This window comes from Orbicella franksi, chromosome 2, assembly GCF_964199315.1.
Source record: "Orbicella franksi chromosome 2, jaOrbFran1.1, whole genome shotgun sequence".
Classification (NCBI taxonomy): Eukaryota; Metazoa; Cnidaria; class Anthozoa; order Scleractinia; family Merulinidae; genus Orbicella; species Orbicella franksi.
This window is the reverse complement of record NC_138146.1, coordinates 13,789,063-13,812,402: the sequence shown is the minus strand read 5'-3', so window position 1 is coordinate 13,812,402 and position 23,340 is coordinate 13,789,063. Positions and strand designations below refer to the sequence as shown.

Here is a 23,340-nt window from a genome sequence, read left to right as displayed (position 1 = left end):
TCTCGGACATTCAAATTCATGAGAATCAAAGTATTGAAAAGTAGTCAATTTTATTGTGTATTAGGGAGAAATTTATTGGATATCTGTAAGTAAATTGCTATTTTTAAGTATTTTAGTATTAGTATAATAAACATTTTTCAGTATTTTAGTATTTTTTTAATTAGTATTTGTAAATTAGCATTTTAATTTAGTAACACGACCCCTCAAGCGACAGCTTTTAGCTTTAATTTGTTATCGTGTATATATAAATAAAAGGTACGTAGTGTATTGCATCGTCGTAATATAGAAGATAGAGCGCCTCAGGGTCTGAAACTGATGGACACAATCAAGGATTGAGTTCTCGGATTGAAAGTTATTTAGTTTTTTGGTTATTCTCTATTAATTGAATTTTTTGTGAATCAATGTACTTAGCACCTGAATTTCAAGGCTAAAGGCTGAAGTGTTTGAACTAGAAAGGACCTGACAGCCAGAGCTGGTAACGTTTTTGAAATGTTGACGGTGGCCAACCAGAAAGCTCTTGCTAATTTGGCCACCGCTCACAAATAAAGTATATTTCCTTGCCGCTTTATATTTCTTAAACTTTTTTTTGTTTTTTTTACCATTTTAATTAACTTACCTGATCCAGTGGGGTGGAAATCTCAGAAAGAGCAAAGAAACCACCGAATCCCAAACGTATAATGTTGTTTAATGATTAATATTCGATCTGGAATTGAATCACCACCAAGTACACAACGGTAATTAACGAAAAAACAGCTGTGCAAAACGAAAATAAAAGTACAACACAATTGCGATATATACGCGGTCAATAATACTTGCTTTTTGCCGAGTTAACGACGTTCGATAGCAAGCATACAATACCAAAACAGAAAGATCAAGCAAACTTACTTCGTGAAAGGATGCCACGTTTCATCTAAACATCAAAAGGATTACGTGCAAAAGCAAACCTCATGAACGTTCCGAAAGCGACGATACCATGATTTAACCTAATCCGATCATGTTACAGGTAGACCACTCTATGTGTTCGTGGTTAATAATTGTTTAAATGAAACGAAAAGGATCTATGAAGGTTATGAACAAAGCTCTGAAAATTGCATATCTAAATTACAACTCGGTCTGAATATCCCATCGACTCGTGCGGTGTTTTTTCGCTTTCCTGGGCCGTCTGAAGCGTCTTTTTACGAAATTACTTTTGGCCGGTCTTTTTCAGAGCGTTGAGGGTCTCCCAGGGGGGTCTTTGTTCCCTTGTTCCCTTCCAAAATTGCCCTATGTTCCCATGTTCCCACACATTTTCGTTATTTGTTCCCCTGTGCAATTTTTCGAATTTTGTTCCCCTGTTCCCAAAAAATGGCTAATGTTCCCTTGTTCCCTTCGATATTTTGCCAATGTTCCCTTGTTCCCCAAAACCCCTGGGAGACCCTCAGAGTTAGCCATAACCCTCGAAGATTCTGTTCGTTTCATATAAACAATTATTAACCACGGACACATATAGTGGTCCGCCTGTGTGTAGATTAATTAGTTACGTATTTTGACAGCCATTTCCTTAAATTAAACGAAAATCAGTTCTCTTATTAAATTATTAAAATGTCACGCAAGCGTCAAACAGTCACACAAACATACCGTATCGACCTGTATCTAAATGTCCTATATAGTGTAGACCGTTTTCGACTGGGCGGTTTGTTGCCCCATTTCAGACCACGTGATGATACTCTTGAGAATTCTTCCTTTCAGATTTTGAAATATTTGCGTGTATATGAATAAATAATTTTTAAATGGATAAAAGAACAATTCTCTAGAGAATATCACGTGGTCTGTAATGGGACAATAAACCGCCCAAGCGAAAAATCATGGATCATGGATCATGGTAGAGGTAGCCTCTCTTGTTCAAGCAACTTTCTGTTTTAATTTCAAAGGCGAGTTTTGCTCCTCCGTTAGAGCCAAAGAAGAAGTCACTGGCAATCTGAACTCGCGATAAATAATTGCCAGCGAAAACATGTGAAACATTTGCATTATAGACTTGTTTCAGTGGCCTTCAGTGGAACATACTCGGCTAATCTCCTCTGACGATTGACATCGATGACAAGGCAGAGTCATTTGAAAGAAACTGAGCCAATAAAGGTAAAAGACAACTTTACTTCTCGGAATTGAACTTTCGCGAATGTTCAGTTTAGTTGTCTTAGCTCAGTCACTTTAGGCCTCTACAGTGCGGTTACCGAAGAAAAGAAAGAAAAAATGCTCCCGAGCAGGGGGAGGGGTGTTCGAAAGACGGTGTATTCACTTCAGGTTTCACGGAAAATTGCGTCACACGTGACACCATGACTGAAGGCGTCCGGGTGACCTGGGGTGCCAGTCGAAAGCGAAACTGCCTTTAAACACGGCTGACTCCGGAAATATCGCTATAAAGCTTAGGTCCGTGATTCACCGTACTCACTGACAAAAAGACTGTGAATTTGCACTGACGCTTTTAGCGTAGATGGCAGACAACGGAGAAGAACAAGGCCGTGGCGGAGGGGATGGAGTTCATAATGAGAGTGAGCCGCCTTACTTGCGCTTCCGGCAAGGTCGACAGCCACAGAATGCTGGCGGATGGTCCGTATGCTCTGCACTTATTTTAGCTGTTTTCAAGGTTGTGTTCTGTTCACTTGGACTATGGGGACATCAAATATGGAACTACATTCCGCGTGTCCTATTTGTTATGATTTGTATAACTCAAGCCGGTTTCCAGATCTCTGCTGACTGCGGCTACCCATACTTTGACTGCAGCAACAAGACACATCATAACAAGACTAAAGAGTTCCTTCAAACGAGAAGGATGTGCTTTACTATATTTTCTCTAGCAGCTTTCCTCTCATATTCGATTTTCCTTGAGCCTCCAGGAGTAAAGTCTCATCTGTGATGTCTCCCTGCAAATCAATGGCGGACGTTGTTGACAGGAAGGAGATCACCCTGTTATTTTTTACTTTCATTATCATTATGGCGTCATTTTTAAGCGGAATGGTCTTGTTGTTCAGCGGTCAGTTTATCCAAGACTATTTAGAGCCCGTGTACATGTGCGCCATTGTAGGGAGAACAGTAGTGTTGACACACTGGACATCTTTCAACACCTGTCACGTGTTCGCAATCAGTTCTTTATCTCTCGGTAAGTATTCAGTGCTGAATGAGAGGGCGAAAGCTTACGTTATCGCATTCATTCTGGAAGAAAACGAAATCTGACAGGTTTCTGAGGAAGCCGTATGACAATTTTATTAAAACTGAAAAGTCCTTTCGAGGTTGGAATGCTGAGCACTTTCAACAAAGCCATATTCCGTTTCTTTCAGTCTCTTCCCCTGAGCCCGCTACCGTTTTGGTCAGCACCAAAGTGGCGAGAACGAGACCAGACTCGACCAGACCAGAACTGATCTTTCCCCTGACATGATTACACCCTGTAGCCGGTATAAAGACAAATTAAGAAAAAATCACAACTAAACGAAAACAAAAGCTCTGTGCAAACTCCAAGTAATATATGGAATCAGGAGCCATAATCGGGGACGGAGACCGTAAGCGCGCGCCATTTCTAGTATTGGGGTTGTCCCAGGGGCGGGGCAGAAGACTCCTGTAATTTGTGTATCTGGATCATCCACCAAAAAGTGACGTCACATCCGGTTTAAACTGTGCCGCGCAGCTCGTTTCACAAAGCGAAAAAATGGCGTTTCGATTGGGGAAGATTTTCCTCTATTTGCAAACCATCAGGTTCGTGTCCTTTCATACTGAGGATAGAAAGATGTTGCAGGCACATTTCTTCGACATTTTAAGGAGAACTTTCGGCAAAAGAGAACAGTTTAGTATTGTTTTGAAGGAAAATAACGGAGAGCCTTCTGTCATGGAATGGCGGATTTTACACATTTTCAAAACTGGTGTTGTTCCGACTTTCGGTTCTTATCGTTCGTGATTCGGTGATAACACTAAGTGCAATAGCCTATAATGTTGACAACAAGCTGGATGAAGTATTGCTGGCCATACTCTGCACTGTGTACTACGGGAACACATTTAACAGAAACCGCTTTTTTCAAAAAGTGAACACAGTTGAAGCTCTGTGTCCACGTGCGTGTGGTGGAAAATCGTATACTCAAGGTTAGTATCTTATTTCCGTATCTCTTGTTGAATACTGTTTTTCTCTGTAAGAAATAATCTATGTTGAGAGTTAAAGTTCACTGTATATGCGGGCTTTGGGGATATCAGACTTCCCCGAAAAGATAAACAAAGGGGCGAAGCAGTCCAGAGCCTAGATCTATGGGCCACGACCAATTCTCCGACTAATCGCGTCTTATAACTTTCCTTCAGTCATCCAGTGGTTAAGTGCACATTCCTCTGTATTGTCTGAACTGCAATACTGGCCTGGGGATCCACTTTTGGGGGCAGCTCAAAAAGAGGGGGTTGGCCTGTTTAGTTACTAACAATGTAACTCTCGATGGTATGGTAACATCCTTGGCCCTTAACTTTACCCCCTCTTTTGACATACCCAGGGGTGTAGCCAGGATTTTTCAAAGGGGGCGGGGGTCCACACTGTGTCAAAGTGAAGGTGCCACCTGTTGTAGGTATGCCCCTGATACCCACTTCTACATGAAGTGGTTCATAAACAAATGCTTAAAAAATAATGTAAAAAATAAATTTTATCCTGTAATTAGTTTAAAGTTGTATTATTATCTATTAAAAATAAAATAGACAACATCTTCTTTGTTTCTATTCATCAATAATATTGGACTATGAGGTCAATATTTCTTTGAGCTGATAGTTTGAGTCTGTATCAACGGTATTAATTACCACCTGATGGGAATCTTAAGCTCGCAATCCAATACAGTGAAACCTGTATTAAGACACCCTTGGGACTCTTATTAATGTCCGCTTAACACAGTTTGTCCGCTCTAAGCAGGTTCTAACATATTGTGCTATAATAGCTAATTATTAACCCTTTTGTAACACAGTGTAACACTGTGAGATCAAAGACTGCTCATAGCATAATGTTGAGTCAGTCAATGCATCAATCTGGAATAATCTACTTAGCATTGAAACAATATTGCTGAACAATGTTAAAGGAGTCTGAGCTGAGCTTTTAGAAGTAGAAAGCCCTTGAAGTGTCTGCTTATTGCAGGTTTTGTGCAACAAAATGGCTTAATATTGGTAGCCATATCTGCTTAATAGAGGTGTCCTCTAAATGCAGGTTTATTTTGCAGTAAATAGGAGGAACATTTTGGGATTCAAGCTGGTGTCCACTTCCAAGGTCATTCCACTGAAACAGAACCTGCACTGAGATTTTTGGTCAAACTTTGCCTACTGACTGTTTATATTGTAGGAACGTAAACTTGGAAATAAAAATGAGGGGTCCCCATGTTCGTTTAGAAACAACAGCACCTTGTTTATACCGTATAAATCCTTACAAAAGCACGATGATTATAGTCACGATTGCTTGCTAAATTCACATTTCCGACGATTGTTTCTTGCTCAACACTGAGAATTGGCCTATATTTATTTCACACAGAGAAATTTATTACTCAATTCAACACAACAGAAAAAAATGATAGGTCACCGTACTTGTTTTTGAGAAAATGACGATTTACCTCTATGGCAAGGTCCAGCCGCAAAGAAAAAGCTGCCATTTTTTAATGTGGGCACGCTAACCACGCGTGAAATTGTGCGCAATGCAATACTGGGGAATGACCTTAATAGAGGGTGTCCGCTCAATATGGGGTTCACTTGATACAGGTTTCACTATAATATTAATTGTAATTAAATTTTCTTCAAACAATGATTTACCAGTGTTTCTCTATCAAACTTCATACTTGGGTGCAATCAGACAATCTGAAATTCTTCTACTTGTATTCATAATAATTAGTTAATTCAACTATTTTGGTATTTAGAGATGCTGTGGGAACACAGGCCACTGGTGATTGTTTTCAAAGTGTTTTGTAGTCCTTCCAAAGATCTGTTTTCAACACCTCATCTTCTGTTAATCTGGTGGGAGATACAATGTAGCTCTGTAGCAACAGACCTTTGTTCATTATTTCATCAATGTTTAAATGGCATCTACCTTCTAATTGATCAAGAAATAAAGAAAAATGGCCTTCTCATATACATGCATCAAATAATCCACAAAGGTCATTTGCGATTGCACCATTGTGGATGGGCTGAAAAATTTTTGCTATAGCTTGGTTTGATCTCAAAGTGATTTCCTGCCTAATCAAAACTATAACAAAATTCTTGAACGTGATTGGCTATCAGCAGCCCGATTTGAGCATTAATTTGGACAGTGTATACGCGTCATGCTTGTAATTGGACAGTACGCATCATTTTGCGCGCGCTACTTTGGTGCACTTTGTTGAGTAAACTAATGTGTTTTTCAGCATTCATAATGACGTTTAATAGTTCAGCGCTCAATCGATGGTTTGTTCGTTTCTCGTATTTTGTCATAGTTTTGATTAATTGGTAACAGGACATCTTGTCATCCAATTCAGTCTGTAATCATACTCGTGATTAACAAATTGGACTCCCGCTTCGCAGTCGTCCGATTTTGTTAATCACTCGTATGATTACAGACCGAATTGGACTCCACTCAGTCCTATTACCATCACTGATTGCTCCACTTAGAGCTGAAATTCTGAAACAAATTCTTGACCCTTTCAACCAGGATAGTCTGCCAATATTATTACTCATGGTAAGGAAGGAGACAAAAAGTAGCCACCCCACAATTTTTTGAAGTTGTATCATTCTTAGAAATGTAATATAATACCGGTATGCTTGTGTGAACCTTTTTTTTTTTTTTTAAACATTCAGCAAGCACTGGTTTTAATTAGTAAGTGCAATACATGTAGAATTATGTTAAGTTTAAATTAAATCATATTTGTTTCAGAGAACTGAAACTAATTGTGAAATGCTTTGACTTTGATAATTACCAACCATTACAATGTTCAATTATAATTTTACTCTAACAGTTTGAAGTGAAGAGACAAGTTCCAAAAATGTGTTCCTTAACATAGATAAATAGCCCACTTTGGCTTTGCTTGTTTGTTTTGTTGTTCTTTCATTTCAAGCCATGTAATGTTATACCCTTGAGAATTATTCCCTTCAAATTCAAACATAAAAGCCATGTATTCATAAGTGGAGATGAATGAGGTGAAGAATTTTCAGACAGATAAAGGAACACTTCCCTAGATAACATTACATCTTCTGAAATGGGCAAATTTTGTAATAATGCTAAAGAGGTCTTTCATTTTTTACTTCACTTTGTTAGTGTTTACTTTTTACAAAAGAATTCCCTAGCACCATTATTCCTGGCAACCCTTATAATGTAAAGTTATATGCAACTTCTCTTTAAAATGTAAATGTATCAATTACAAATATGTCAGATAAGTACCAAACGTGGTGTAGTGTCCATGAGCAGATCTTGTACAAATTTGAAATTACTGTTTCCATTTTACAAGTAACTGAGCTTGATCAAGTGCTTCTGTTTTTGTTGAAGACAGCTGATAACACAACTGGATTGAAATCAAGGCATTGTTGATTTCAGTATGCTGTTTTCAAAGATTGTTCTGATGTTTCAATGTTTTCTGTTGACAATTCAGTAACATGTAGGTCAAGAAGAGATGATCACCTTTTTCATCTTTTACTTGTCATGCAGCTGATGTTTGTTGTTAGAGCGAAATTATAGTGAAGAGTTAGCCATCAACAATGTTATGTAGATATTAAGTTGTGTAACAATATGCAGGATAGGAAGTTAATAGATGGTTGCTGTCAGTATTTCCACTGTTCAACTGCTTTACATATTGTTGTTAACCTTGTCATTATGAATTATGTAACAACTTTATGTACCTGTTGTTGGCTGTTAGCAATAATTTCCATTGTTGTGACACTGGTGAACATTTTGTTAGCCATGCACTTAACTGTAGCTTAGGGCAGCTGTATTGTGGTTATGGTCCTTATTTCCACTGTTTAGTTAGTTAGTTCATTACGTTTCTTTATCCATGAACAATGTTTTGTGTTAAAATGTAACATCATGAAGGTTAGAAAGAGATGTTGGTTGTCACAGATATTACCCATTGATGGCTGCCAGTGAACATTTAGTGGACATCAAACATGCTATGTATAACGTTGGAAGATGTACAATGTCTTGTACAATTTAAGAAAAGATGTATTTTGTTTGTTCATGATGTTTTCCACTGTACTGCTGGTGAACATTTTGTTAGCCAACAGCATTATTTGTAAGTTGCATTTTCTCAACTGTAGGTTATTTGGAAGGTGATGTTAGATGTTTTCAAATTGTTTCCATTCAGTACAATGTACAGTTAGCCATGAGCACTGACACATATAACACAGTTAATTAACTTGTAAAGAGGTGATAGTTGTTATTAGAGAGGTATTGTCAACTGCATGATATGTTTGGGTCATTCTGCATGTTAGCAAAAATGTGACCTTTCACGCGAAAACGTGCATTAACGACTTTCCGTTACACGGGTGAAACGAACGGCCATCGAACGGGTTACAAACGGGTCACCAAGCCGTTTGAAACGGGTTTCAATGAGTGTTCGAACGGGTGATTAAGTATTCCGAACGGGTAGCCTAGCCGTTCGAACGGCTCAGGAAAAATTACGAACGGGTAGCCTAACCGTTCGAACGGCTCAGAAAAAATTGCGAACGGGTAGCCTAACCGTTCGAACGGCTCAGGAAAAATTGCGAACGGGTAGCCTAACCGTTCGAACGGCTCAGGGAAAATTGCGAACGGGTAGCCTAACCGTTCGAACGGCTCAGGGAAAATTGCGAACGGGTAGCCTAACCGTTCGAACGGCTCGCAAAACATTCCGAACGGGTAACGAAACAAACCGTTCGACCGGCTCATAAAAAATTTCGAACGGCTCATAAAAGACTTTCGAACGGGTGATCTAAACGTTCGAACAGCTCATGAAATCTTCGAACGAGCAGTCACGAACGGCTTAGAAACTTCATGATTATAATTCGTTTAGTTTATTTCGAATGGTGCCGTGCCGCTACACATCTCACTTAAAATAATTTCGAGCGGATGGCTGTTAATCATTGAAACTGCTCCTGTTACTACTTTATTTCACCACTGAAAGCCAAAGAAAGTAAACCTGAAATGCAGAGAACATTCGTAACTGAGTTTGCTGAGGCGGAACTCGAAAGAAAATCAACGGCGAATGCAAACTTGGTAAGTATTTGCGGTGATGTTTTTTCTAGGTTTTTTACAAAAAAAATACTCCAACTTTCTGTTTCTAACAGTTCCCGATACATTTTCAAATTGTATGCTATGCTAACCCTTACTTTTGACTACGACTCAAACGCATTGCCATCAGTTCAGTTCGGCTGCGTGTCTCTACACCGATCTCGATAAATTTGCATACAAGTTACACAACAGTGACAGGTAACGCAACACCAGCCAAACGCATCAATCACTTTGACAGTAGGACGCGTTGTCATAACTACTCTCTAGCAGGAACTATTTTTTACAGTAAAAACCTTCATCATGGCTGAATGCGATCAGCTTGACGTGCTCAAAAGCGAAGAAATCATAGCAAAAGTGACAAAGTTTTTACAAGAAGGATGCGGGTGCTCTCGTGGCACGAAAGGCGGCCAGTGTTGTGAACAGTTTTCGAAGGAAGCTGTTCTTTCCAACTTAAACAATTGCCTGGAACTGTCGCATGGAGAACTCGATCTTGTTATCCTGGCAAACATTCAAGTATGCACGAATAGTGAAATCATTGGCGAAAAAAGGAAACGAAGTTCACGATCCAGTTTCCTTTACCTTAACCGTCCGATCTGCAAGGATATGTTCTTAAGTCTTTACGGAATAAGCTATTCACGATTTCGCCGCCTAAAAGAACATTATGAAGAACACGGACTTTCATCGAGGGTTCATGGAAACTACAAGAGACTACCGCACAACACCTTGCCCCAAGCCGTAACCGAGGACGTAAAGAACTTCCTAACTAATTATGCCGAAGAAAACGCTGTTTTACTTCCTGGCAGAATCCCGGGATTTAAAAACGATGACATTCGCCTGCTTTCATCGTCAGAGACAAAAATGAATGTATGGCGTGCATTTAAAACAGTTTGCGAAGAAACGGGCAAGCAAGCTGTTGGCTACACTTCATTTACAAAACTATGGCAGCAGTTTCATCCTGATCTTCTCATCGCCAAGCCCATGACTGACCTCTGTTTAACTTGCCAGCAGAACACTTCGAAACTCCTGCGGTCTGCAAACCTTCCCGATAATGAAAAGTCTAAGTGCGTCTTGGCTCAGCAGGAACATTTAAATTGCGTTCAAACAGAAAGGGAATTTTACAGGAACACTTGTACTGAATCAAAGAACAATTTGGAAAGATTAGCAGATACAATCGATTTTGATGAGCAACATGACCCATGCTCGGTCGATACAGTTATCCACTATTCATTCGACTTTGCTCAGCAAATTCACATTCCCAGTAACCCGATGCAGCCGGGACCGATTTACTTTAAAACACCACGCAAATGTGGAATCTTTGGCGTCATGTGCGAAGCAGTACCTCAACAGGTTAACTACCTTATTGACGAGGCAAGTGACGTTGGTAAAGGGGCAAACACCACAATAAGCTATGTTCATCATTACTTCCAGAACCATGGACTTGGCGAAACGTGCGTCCATCTTCATGCTGACAACTGCTCGGGGCAGAATAAAAACAACTGTTTCCTTTGGTACCTGGCATGGAGAGCAATAAATCAGCTTCACGACTCAATCACTTATTCGTTTCTAATTGCTGGACATACGAAGTTTGGCCCGGATCGCTCCTTTGGAATTATCAAGAGATCGTACAAAGTTACTTACATTTCTTCTCTTTACGAATTTGCCGAGATGGTTGAGTCTTCCAGCACTGCGGGAGTAAACAAGGCGCAACTTGTTGGGACACACGATGGAAAAGTTATTGTGCCAGTGTACGATTGGTCAGCGTTCCTAGGACAGTACTTCGTCAAGCTTCCCGGCATAAAAAAGTTCCATCATTTTAGATTTTCAAAAGAGGAACCTGGCAAAATTTACTTCAAAGAGTACAGCACTTCTCCCGAGCGATCTCTTCTGCTGCTGAAACACCCTGCCACCCTACCACCCGCAGTGCTTCCAGCAAAGCTAAACCCCCAAGGATTATCTCAAGAACGGAAGCAGTATCTGCACCGCGAAATTCGCCAGTTCTGCAAACCAGGAACAGAAGATCTGGTTGCACCAGCGCCATGAAACCTCTCGTCAAGCGTTCGACATTGCTCTACAGTTTTACAAAAACGACTCTTTTAGGAGCCACCGCGCCCTGGTTCGTCGAAGTGGACGAGTCCAGGTCGCTAAAAATGGCTCTTTTAGGAGCCGCCAAATCTATAAAAGTCAATGACCAACATGTGTTATCTACTATTAAATAAAGATTATTTCTTTTCTAATTTGTATGCGGGAGAACTTGGTTCTATAATACAACAGTAAAATGATCTCTTTTTATAGGGGAAAAAATATTTTATCAAAGTTTGAATAGAGTTTATTGTCGTTTAAACGGTGAAGTTAAGTCTTTTTAATGAAAGCGCCGGCGAGTCACGTTTGTTATCTTTTGAAGCGTCAAAATAATTGCTGGGCGAAAAAAGTCTTTAAAAAAGTTTTTGTCACTTCTTACCAGCAAGCGTGATAAAAAGAAAAGAAAAGACATTTCTGTTTCTACTTGGCGCAATTTGGTGATTTAAACAGTGAAATGTTCTCTATTAAAAGAAAAAAAGTTTAACAATGTTTTTATGTTGCGCCTTTTACTAAAGTCACTTTTTTTGCTGGCAAAAGTTTTGTCTTTCGGTACGCGCTGGCGAGTCGGTATGCATTGTCTTTTTGAAGTGTCACTTCTCACCGGCAAGCGTGGAAACAAAGAAAAGAAAAGACATCTCTGTTTCTACTTGGCGCAATTTGGTGATTTAAACAGTGAAATGTTCTCTATTAAAAGAAAAAAAAGTTTAACAATGTTTTTATGTTGCACCTTTTACTAAAGTCACTTTTTTTGCTGGCAAAAGTTTTGTCTTTCGGTACGCGCTGGCGAGTCGGTGTGCATTGTCTTTTTGAAGTGTCACTTCTCACCGGCAAGCGTGGAAACAAAGAAAAGAAAAGACATCTCTGTTTCTACTTGGCGCAATTTGGTGATTTAAACAGTGAAATGTTCTCTATTAAAAGAGAAAAAAGTTGAACAATGTTTTTATGTTGCGCCTTTTACCGAAGTCCCATTTTTGCTGGCAAAAGTTTTCGGTACGCGCTGGTGAGTCGGTGTGCATTGTCTTTTTGAAGTGTCACTTCTTACCGGCACAGGCAAGAGTCAATTACAAAATTAATGTTTATTGTACTACTGACAATTCTCCTTTCTATACAGACGACACCGTTAATAAATAAACAGCTAGCTAGTTACAAAAATATTCTTAAGCTACGGTTTGTTAAAAGAATGATTACGATAAACGATCAGCTGAGTCTTTTGGGGTAAACTTGCGGATAGCGCGACACTTAGAATTAATTTTGCTTTTAATATACCTCCATACTTTCTCCTTATCCTCGTTGGCGCCAGCTGGAAACTTAGTGAAAACTAACACTTTGAGTGAATTGAGTTTGGCGCTGTCTAGACACTTTTTTCCATAAGTACCATCAGTGTTGCTGTTCGCTAGTTCCTCGCTGGTGAAAAAAGACTGCAGGAGCTTCAGCGCACAGAGGTGCCGTTCACTTTCTCGTCCCAGGGCCTGCTGGACTGCTTTTATTTTCGTGGGCGTCACACACGTACCAATTAGTTCCTCGCCGACTTCCTGCGCAGAAGTTGCCACTCTGGTAGGTTGCACAACCTGACTGATCTCGGCTGGTTGGACTTCCTCGCAAAGCCTGTCCAGTGTGTCAGTATCAATGGTGCTTAGTTCCCCGATGTCTGCAGGTGGCTCATTTTCGTCTAACTCTGGGATGTCAGCGGCAAAGCCGTTATCTGTGACTGTGGCATCGAGGTCGAGCTGCAAGCGAAAAAAATAGAGCAACGTTGTTTTTATTTGTCTGCTCACCGATTTCTCCCGTTGATAGGTCATTAGCGTGACCATACTTAATTTTTCTGAAATATGATCACTGCTTAGAATCAAACATTACCATATTTTTTTTAGCCTGTTACGTTATAGAGAGACGCTCTTTGGGCTCGTCACGCTAATTTTTCTAGTCATTTGTAAAAAAGTTCAATCAAAGGCGGAAATCAGCCCGCTTTCGCAACTTAAGTGAAAATGAGAAAACCCTCTTTGTTTGAATTGTATCACTAGAAACTCTCAGGCCGAAATCTAGGGGCAGTCTTACAAAAATTTCTTACCCTTGAAAAATGAGTAAGGGATTGTCCTTCCAGTGACTCCAGGCGTCCTTCGATGTTTGATAGTGCAGCGCTCACGTTGTTTTCCAAGGCAGACATCTTGTTCACCAGTTTGTGTTCCATTCCTGACAGGGATGTTTCAAATTTCTCCATCATCTACAAGAGTTAACGGAAATTCGGGTCAGCTGACAGATTCAGGACATAGAGTGCTTTTAAATTAGCTTTTTGTGACCTTAGAGAATATGAAAAAGCATACGTTTCGAGTGTTAAACCTTCAGTTGGAGCAAAGCAGAAGGGTCAACACTCAAAACGCTAGCTTTTCAAATTCGATACGGCCGTCTATTAGCCTCCATTTATGTTTAGCGATGTTGTGGTTTCTAATCAAATAAGTGTTTCAACAGCAATTTGTAATCTCCATGTACAGTAAAATAGTACGGTTTAAAGAAAATTGCCCAGATTTTCAATTTGTCATTGGCGATCCGTGATTTTCTAAATCCTGAAGTAGTCCACTTAACTAATATTTTAAATTTTCCCAATTGCAAAATAGTGATGTTATAGAGTGTTGTGTCTTTGTTTCGAGAGAGAGCGGACCTGACCACAGGTTAATGCATTACCTTAACAACGTTTTCTTGCATTTGCATCTGGCAGGAGAGAATTTTATTGTTCGCTTCTTCCATGGCATCTACCATATTCATTAACTGACGACACTCCTCTGTCTTGGCAGCGAGCTGCTGGCGGAGTATAGTGACAACATCGTCTTGTAGGGAGGAACTTGTCACCGTCACAGACGCTGCGCTTTCTGCTACCTTGGCCCTCTTGGATTCTCGGACTTTTTGCCACTCGTGCTGCCGCTGCTTCTGGCCGACCAAGAACTGCTCGTACGGGTGGTCACTCGGGTTTGCTTCGGTCTCGGGACATTGCACTTCAGCAGTCTAAGTCAAACAAAATCAAATGATTACCTTTTGATCAGAGCAAAAATTCCTTCGCGCAATTAACAACAACACTTCGGAGCTACACACGGTAACGGTTGAGCAACAACAGTACAAAACAGAGCGAAAAATCCTTCACAAAATTAACAACATTTTGGAGTTATGCAAGGTAAGGGTCGAGTGACAATATTACGAAGATTTAATTGGTGTAACGAGTAAATGGTAAATTTGAGTCAATCGCCAATAAAAGAAGTTCCCCAGAGCTTAGATTAGGAAGTTAAGCGAGCCCAAAGAAATAGTCGACCTAACTGATTACCTTATTTCGGGCACCTTTTTTTCTTGGTGGCTCTGTGGTTTCTCGGATTTGTTCTGTCGCTGCTGGAAAATTCTTCTTGTACCATTCCAGGTCTTTCTCAGCTAACACTTTCTCGTCATCTGTAACATGGACGTGAAATTACGGACTTGGTGTTAAAAAAAATCATAACTGTATCCCAAATTGCTAGTGCTTACGAGAAAGGATCACCTAACTAAAAGATATAGACTTCAAAACATACGATTGACACTTACCGCTTACAGCAAGGATCTCCGCTTGCACTTTCTTTCCCCCCCAGTTAACCTGGACAGACTGTCCCTCCACTAAATCGAGGTCTTTCTCGACGATGAAACGAGTTGACGCGATACCTGTTTTGCGTTCTTCAGGGAAAAGAAAAAGTGCTTTTGAAACACGTTTACTTGTTTGCTTGCACAACTGTCTTAGAGACATTCCGCGACTGTTGAGATTGAAAACTGTGGAGGCTACTCGCTAACAAATGTGACTACTTTACTTTGATAACAGAGCCTATTTTATATGTTACACTAAAGGTCGCGCGGATCGAAAATCCATTGTTTTCATTGGATAAATGAAGTGTAAGTGTTTTAATTGGTCCGCCGGAACTTGTGCGTGTTTGCATAATAAACAACTACTGACTGATTTAAAACAACAATACAGCTGTCAGAAGGCGTCATTTACATGGACTCCAGGCGTCTGTGTAATTCTTTACCTGGTATAAAGGGAGAGAAGTCGAAAAAATTGTTCTTTGCCTTTGCAAAATAATTGTCCAATGTAACTGTAACTGACTCGTTGATTCCTTCTCGGCGAGAGATTCTCGCGCAGATAGAAAAAGCTGGATTCTTTTATACACGGTCGTTTATGGGAGTCTTTGTAAATTCTTTGTCTTTCAGTACAGCCCAAAAATAATGCACGCGCAAGAACTTCTTTTTGCGTCCGCAAGCGAGCAACTTCCAGATTTAACCTACCGTCCGAACCGCCTAAGAAGTAACGGATGATTGCAGCCGTTCGAACGGCCAAAGAAAAAGTAAAGTACGGATGCGCATTTGATGAAACTTCGAATTCTTTGATCGGCGTGAGCTGCTGTTTGCATGTTCTACAAAGTGTTTATATCTATCAAAACATAAACAAATGTGGCCGAAGAAGAAGATGATTCTCACCACTTCGTCTACTGTTTACTACACTGTTTACAATTATTATTATTATTATGATGTGTCCCGGAGTCCCAGACCCGCGGCGTGAAATGAGCTTGTTTGAAATGGCTTTTTCTCTCCGGAATGTTCCTTGTGGCAAAGGCTAAAAATACATCGTATTTACTGGGAAGTGTAACCCAAATTTTACAACAAGCAAGCTTCTCAGTCGACGGAAACAAGCACAGGACTTTGCATGCATGACAAAAGCGTGACTCAGTTTTCACGCATTGTTAATGTTTGAAACTTAATGCAAATTCAGGGCGTCACAACAACATGATTGTTATCTTACCTGCTTATCTTACCTGTTATCTTACCGTATGTTTAGAAACGCAAAATATATTTTCTGCAAGAGCTCTTCGCCTGTAATAATAACTTTGCGAGAAGTTTTTAAAATTTACAACATCGTAGTTCTCATTTGTTTACACAAGCAGCGGTTCAGTGTGAGCTTTGAACGAAAGTTGTCTTCGCTCACAGATCACGCAAGAAGAAAACGAAAACAGCACTTCTGAATCGGCATTCGGAAGCAAAAACCGTTGGATCCCAGGCTAACTACACCGTAGTTCGATTTTTCTGCGTGGACTGTTTCTTCATGAGCTTCATTATTTGGAGATATTTTGTGATTGTCGCGTAATCTGCTAGCAGACTGTTCAAGTGATCGAAGGGCTTTTTTCCTTAGGTGACATGAACACGCGAGTACCCGAACAGGTTAAGACAACCGCTCGTATGCCTAGATATTTTTATTCCTGAATGGATGATCAAAGCCGTTCAACGTTTTACTGAAGTCGTTTGAACAGATGGATGTTCCAGCGAACGGGTGAGCAAGTCGTTCGAACGGTTGGATGTTTTTAACAAACGGGTGAGCAAGTCGTTCGAACGGTTGGACGTTTTTATCGAACGGGTGAGCAAGTCGTTCGAACGGTTGGACTTTTTTATCGAACGGGTGAGCAAGTCGTTTGAACGGTTGGATGTTTTTAACAAACGGGTGGGCAAGTCGTTCGAACGGCTGGACGTTTTTATCGAACGGGTGAGCAAGTCGTTCGAACGGCTGGACGTTTCTACCAAACGGGTGAGCAAGCCGTTCGAACGGATGCAAATTTTTTTGAACGGATGACCCAGGTCGTTCGAACGAATGCAAATTTCTTTCAAACGGCTTTCAAACGGCTTCTAAACGGAATTCCGTTCGAAAACGGAAAGTCGTTATAGCACGTTTTCGCGTGAAAGGTCACATATATCCTGTTGGTGTCGGTAGCTGTCAAACATGTGTTAGATGTATTTCTTGATCATGTCACTCACATAACTGTACTTCATAATTAATACTGCACATGGATTACTGTATATATTTATCTTGGCTGTATCAATTCATGCTGTGGTTAGTCCTGCTGAATCATTTGGTGTTATAATTCTTCCATCAGCTTTTTGTCTACTGCCTCAGCATATGGCCAGGAATACAGACAGTTGCTTGTGCCTCATGTTTGTAAAGGTATACCGGTAACAATTTGCTACTAATTTATTATTGTAAAGTTCGGAAAGTAACCTTCACTACATGTGAACTTGAGATTTACAATGTAATAGCCTTCTAGAATTTGCTAAAAACTGTGAAGTTTCATCACTGCATTCAGTCATTGGGGTTGCTTTTTGGAGAGTTGTTACATTTCCTTCCAGGTCATAATTTTACACTTTTGAGCTGGTTGATAGTGGCCAAAATTAATATGTTAGGGAAACAAGGATAATTTGAATTTAGATAAGTTTTTAGCAAATACAAACTTGTACATTGTATACTGGGTATATCTCATTTGACTGTATTTTCAGTTGATTATGGTTGCAAAACAAATCTACATGGAAAGTAGTTGTACAAATAACGACTGTCAAGATGTTTGCCACAACTGTGCAAATCATTAATATTATACAAATGTAAGGCATAATATGATATATACACAAACATTTCATTATACTAATTTAAGTTGTATAATAAAACATGTTGAGCAAAATGTTTTCTCTCACAATCTCGTCATTGATAAAAGCATTATTTTAAGATTGGGTTGCAATTTTTTTAGCACAAAATATGTTGTTGCTGTACTTATCAACTGCCCTGCAATTTGTTGATTTCTGCTAGGTAATTAGGAAACAAACTTGTAGAATTGTTTCATATATTCAGTGTGGGTTATTAACCAACCATGAGGTCAAGGTGGCTGGATAATTTTTTTCTGTGTGTTTATGGACCGAGGTTGAGTCAAGGTTCATGAGGCCAATATCCAGCCACCTTGACTGAACAAGCTTGGTCAATAAAGAATTTATTATATGGTAAAAGAACACTATTTTCTTGTGAGACACTGTGGGTTATTCCAATGGGGCAAGATAACCCTATCTTGGCTGCTTGGGTGGTCAATCACAGTGCAGAATTCCATTTATCTTGCCTGCTCAGAGCTAAGCCATGTAATAAATAAATATGTTATTTGCTGGTCAGGAGGTCTGTCTTGAGTTGAATTTTAATTAAAGCTGTTCAGTTCAAATCATTTTGATCCAAGGATTTAGGATTCTAGACCACTAAGAGGCTGGAAAGAAAAATAATATGGCTAATGCTTAGCTCTTATTAACCAAGCAGGAGGTCTGTATAGGAGAATCTTGGCCGAGGATGTGAGTACAGACTGAATGCAGTGAGGTCTGTACACATGACCGAGGTCAAGATTCTCCTATACAGATAGACGGACTAAGCTTGGTTAACAAGATGTTTATTATATGGCAAACAAGAACAATTTAATTCATTTAATGTAACTGGTTTGTTCTAAGTGACATTTTGTTTGCGAATGGCGATGAGCTAAACTTAATTCTGCCATAGTTTGCTCTTCCTCTTTACTTTTTCTCTCATCAGGCTTTTTGGAATTTCCATAAACAAATATTGTTAGAAGAAAATAGTCAATGATTTTGTATTTTAGTTTGCAACTTTTTCACTGCAAAACATTACCAGTCTAGATGCCGGTCTAGATGTGAAAATCTAGACCCCTTTCAATATTGATTTCAGCCAATCAAATTCTTGAATTTGGTAGTTCCCAGTCCTTGTGAGACAGAGCCTGATATAATAATTAGCTCTTATTACCTGAGCAGGAGGTCTGTATGGGAGAATCTTGACCAAGGACATGAATATAGACCGAATGTAGTGAGGTCTGTACACACGACCAAGGTGTAATATGGCAAACAAGAAAAATTTAATTCATTTAATGTAACTGGATTGTGCTAGCTGACATTTTGCTTGCGAACAGTGATGAGCTGAACTAAAATCTACCAAAGTTTGCTCATCTTCTTTACTTTTTTCTCATCAAACCTTTTGGCATATTTTTGTATAAGTTTTAGTTAAAACTTTTTCACCGCAAAATTTAAGCTGTCTTGAGGGAAAATCTGGACTGTGGTCAATATGAGTTTAATTTAATGAAAATGGGAAATTGATTTTGACGACTAACCTTATTAATTTTCAGTTTTGTAAAGTAATGCTTTCGGATGGGCTATTCCCCCTATGAGACTTGCACATAGGGAATCATGGATGCTGCATTGATCATGTGTTCATCATGTGCACAACATCTTCAAGATGTTGCATACAACTACCTTGATTGACGCATTCTCTTGCACAATGACGCATTCTCTATCATTGCAGTATCAAATTCACTCATAAAGTTGATTTTACTTTTAGTCCAAAATGCTGGGGAAGTAATTCCTCATTTATGTTTGATATCTCTAAGTGATTTGCTATGATTTTAAAGTTTCCTGATTCATTGGGTTCAAGCCATTGTGAAGTAACATGTACCGGGAGATAAGGAATTCCTTCACTCATCGCAACAGCAAGCCTGTGATTTCCCTCAGCTAAATATGCTTTCCCATTTTTCTGGTTAAATGTAAGTATCAGTGGTGAATCAATACCAAATTTAAGGACATACCGTCTGATCTGCTCAAGTCTTGCTCCACCATCTTCAACCTTTGGTATTTTTAAACGGTCAAACTCTCTAAACTCCCATAATTCCTCAGTAGCAACCATTTGAAATGGAAGCTCAGAGCTAAAACTCTTGGCCAGATAACTATTTGATTTAGAGTCCTGAATTTCCTCTGGTAGAGGTTCTTCAAGGTAGTTAAAAAAAGGGTTTGAATCTTGCATGGTGTTTAATTGGCATTGGTCTGATTCATCTTCTGATGAACTATGAGCAGTATCATCAGGACCTGTAACTCTGTTTACAAGATCTTTAAATGTCTCAATACATTTTGTGATTTTTTTTTTAACAAAAGATTTTTTCAAAGGCGAAAAAAATTTCTTTAACTTCTTTGGGGCATGGCGTTCAGGTGTGTAATCTGTTGTATCTTTTGGCTTTCCAGACATGCGTTTTAAAGACAGCATGTCCTTAACACTTGGAGGTGTTGTCATATTTGTGTCAGGAAAATTGTTTGGCATGGGTGAATTATTTTGTGTCCTACCATCTGGGATATTTAAAACTAGTGTTTTCAACTCATCTAGTCTTGCATTGTTTTGAAATGAAATAGCCTCATGTCTAAGAATTTCTTTCAAATTCTTGATCTTAACCTTATTGTCTGATAGATTTAGCTCATGCTTGTAGAATGAAATTATGGAATTTAGTTTGTCTTTTTCATATGAAAGTGTCTTGCCATATATATTTGCATGGGTGGTGCACTGTTCATAAAGGAGAATGTGGACGTATTGTTTTTGTATACACTGAGGAGTGTCACCAACATAACTAGCTCTACCCCCATTCATCATGCCATCATAAAAATACCAGCCATTTTTGTAGCCTATATGTGTCGAGATAACTTCACACCAGTAATGAATTCCATTGAAATACACAATTCCGGTCAGTTTGAATTTAATATTTTTAATATGGATATTTTCATCAATTGCAAGGTTTGGAATATATGTACTGGAAGTATTTTGTGTGACCAAAAAAATTGGGATTACTGATTGCCTCTGATGTCACTCTTTTCTTCCCATTACAAAACTTAGCTGTTTTGGCTGTAATCTCAGATATGCATGAACCTGAATCTGGTGGATCAGTGTCACAAATAACATTGCCACACCAGCCTGATGGTAGCAACTGATTTTTTCTTGTTAGCAGATGCTCAACGACCAAGTTAATTTTGTATGTGTGGTCAGGTGATGCATGATGTCGCAATATATCATCATCAGTTAGTGGGAAAATAACATGGTGCTTAATTCGCTGGCTTGAGTGTTTCTGGGGTTGTAAAGAACAGAGGGTAGATGTTTTCTCTGTAATTCTAAAGTTTAAGGTAAAAGACTCTTCACTATTTTCCATCAGTCGAAAGAAAATTCCAATTATTGAAGCAGATCTTCCAAATGAATAATAAATCTGTCCATTATCAGTTTCATCTCGGAGCCACTTCCATAATTTTACTTTGCTGTCTAGTAAATCTCCCTTTTCCCTTAATTTGAAGCATTCTTCTAAGACACACATTCCTTTACCAGAATTGCTTGGTATTTGAATTTGGCGCCTGAAAGGATGATAAAGTAATTCAAGAACAGTATCTTGATGGCAGCTATTTCCAAGTCCCCCAGAACCCCAAGTACATGATTGATAGAAACTTTGAGGCTTGACAACTAAAACGTTTTTGTGCTGAAGCTTTTCCAGTCTCATTTCACAGGGATTTAATTTACATTTCCACTCTTCACTTTACAGCCTCCACATTTTCTTGGTTTAACTTTTTTTTTGTCATTTGTCTTTTCCGTTTGACTGTTCCAAAACAAATTGATAAATTCATGTTCAAGTATACCATCATCTCTCAATGAATTGCCACATGACAGCTTTCTACACTTTTTTGAAATGCATTCAGCCCTCCTTTTTAAGTTAAGTACGTCAGCCTGCCAGTTGGGCATGATCCCTTCTCTTTCATTTGCAGAATTCCAGAATTTTTTCAGATAACTTTGCAAGTCGGCTATGTACTCATCATCCCTTTCAAGAAGGTATATGCTGTAACCAACTGGAGTCCATACAACATAATGACACCACCTAGTGTTGGTACAATACATTTCAAGCATTACTTGTGGGATGTGGTTGACACAAACATTTCTGTATGGTACTGGTTTGCCTCCCATAAATGGACATTTAATTTCTACAACTCCTAAACTGTCTGTAATTGTTTCAATTTGTACTAACCCATCAGGAGAAGGTGCTAACCATGGAATTCCATTTTCGTCATTTATTATATGTACTCCAGTCTCGCTAACCTTGCTCTTGGGATAAGTCCTGGAAAGGAACTTGGAAATATACATTGCCATAGCACTTTTTTCACACATGGTTCCCCATTTCATTGCCAAGTCATTCTGGGAACCAGTTTCTGAATTGTGGCCTTTTCTCCTTGTCTTAATTGGTTCCAGTACTTTTCCATGACAGGCTTACCATGCCATCCTAAAGAAACTGCAGCCTTACTTCCATTAATTTTACCTTTTCGATAGTGGAACCACTGATTTGATCCCTGTTTTGTTGTTTTGGAATTTGCATTGTCGACTGAAAGTGGCACATATGTGTTGTTTGTATCAAGATCACAGCTGTCTAACATTCCAATCATTTTAGGTAATGCACTGGATGGGTGATACCAAATCCTTTTTTCAGGTGCACTGGTCTGCTTTGTAGTGCCAAAAGAAATAGGCTTTGTTTTCTGTGTTGTCATTTTGAAAGGGCGATCTCTTCTAAAGTGTCCAAGTTGGTTGCATTTGAACATGTTTGTGTGGTGAGCCAATTTTTGTTGTAGCCTTTAGGGCATTCTCTAACCCAGTGTCCCAGCTCTCCACAGCCATGGCATTTACTTTTTGATTTGGCAGTTGAATCTATTACAGTCTCCATTTTTTTGTCAACAAACAAGTCATACTTTTTAAGCAATTGCCGTATAGCAGAATTGTCTTGGTGAGGACTTGGACCAAATCCATCAAATGCCAAATATGTTACACATCTCCTTTTGGTAAATTTTGTCACAAACAAAAATAGCAAATTGCATACTAATTCGTTGTCCATGTTGATAAGATGCATTTTACTTAACATGTTATTCCACAGTACCCTTAAATTGTTGTCATTTTTTAGCGCCACCAGTGCTTTTGTCAATGAATTTTCAGTCCAGCTTTCTTTTTTGAAATAGTGCATTCGAAGCCCATGGTCTACACAAGAAACAAATTCTAACAACTGTTGAGAGTTTATTTCATTTTTCATAGCATGTACAATAATTTGGTTGGCCTGAATTATTGTAGATGAAGTTGATAGATCAATATAGTCTAAAGTTTGGTTTGCATGCCGCAGGAGTTGAAGTGTCTGTGCTTTATCATAAGTACCTTGTGGAACTGTGACTGGAAGAAATGAATAGTTATTTAAATCACTGAGGTCAAAAGAATATTGAGAATCATGCTCTGAAGAAAGTTTATATTTGTTTCTTCTAAGCAAAGGTATGTTTGTTGCATTTGGTGTCGACACTGGATCGTATGAGCCAATGTTTCCATGAAGATCCCCAAATTCAGATGTCAGTAATAGGTCTGTGTTTAATGT

The 23,340-nt window shown here is 39.1% G+C and overlaps 2 protein-coding genes and 1 pseudogene across 3 annotated transcripts; 1 reads left to right on the top strand and 2 right to left on the bottom strand.

The window, feature by feature from the left end:
- The first annotated feature begins 8,246 nt into the window (after positions 1-8,246).
- On the top strand, positions 8,247-11,383 carry LOC145478082 (uncharacterized). Its single transcript, XM_081455986.1, has one exon. It carries the CDS (start codon positions 9,506-9,508, stop codon positions 11,243-11,245), a length of 1,740 nt encoding a protein of 579 aa, XP_081312112.1. The 5' UTR covers positions 8,247-9,505; the 3' UTR covers positions 11,246-11,383.
- A 1,256-nt stretch (positions 11,384-12,639) lies between these two features.
- Positions 12,640-13,505, bottom strand: LOC145474202 (uncharacterized; annotated as a pseudogene). Its single transcript, XR_014045253.1, has 2 exons — positions 13,353-13,505; positions 12,640-13,011 (listed from the first exon to the last, which is right to left on the bottom strand). The product of XR_014045253.1 is annotated as an uncharacterized LOC145474202 (transcript).
- Positions 13,506-13,951: 446 nt separating this feature from the next.
- On the bottom strand, positions 13,952-17,026 carry LOC145478083 (uncharacterized). Its single transcript, XM_081455988.1, has 3 exons — positions 14,846-17,026; positions 14,595-14,713; positions 13,952-14,281 (listed from the first exon to the last, which is right to left on the bottom strand). Exons 1-3 carry the CDS (start codon positions 15,039-15,041, stop codon positions 13,952-13,954), a joined length of 645 nt encoding a protein of 214 aa, XP_081312114.1. The 5' UTR covers positions 15,042-17,026.
- Between the last annotated feature and the right edge of the window lie 6,314 nt (positions 17,027-23,340).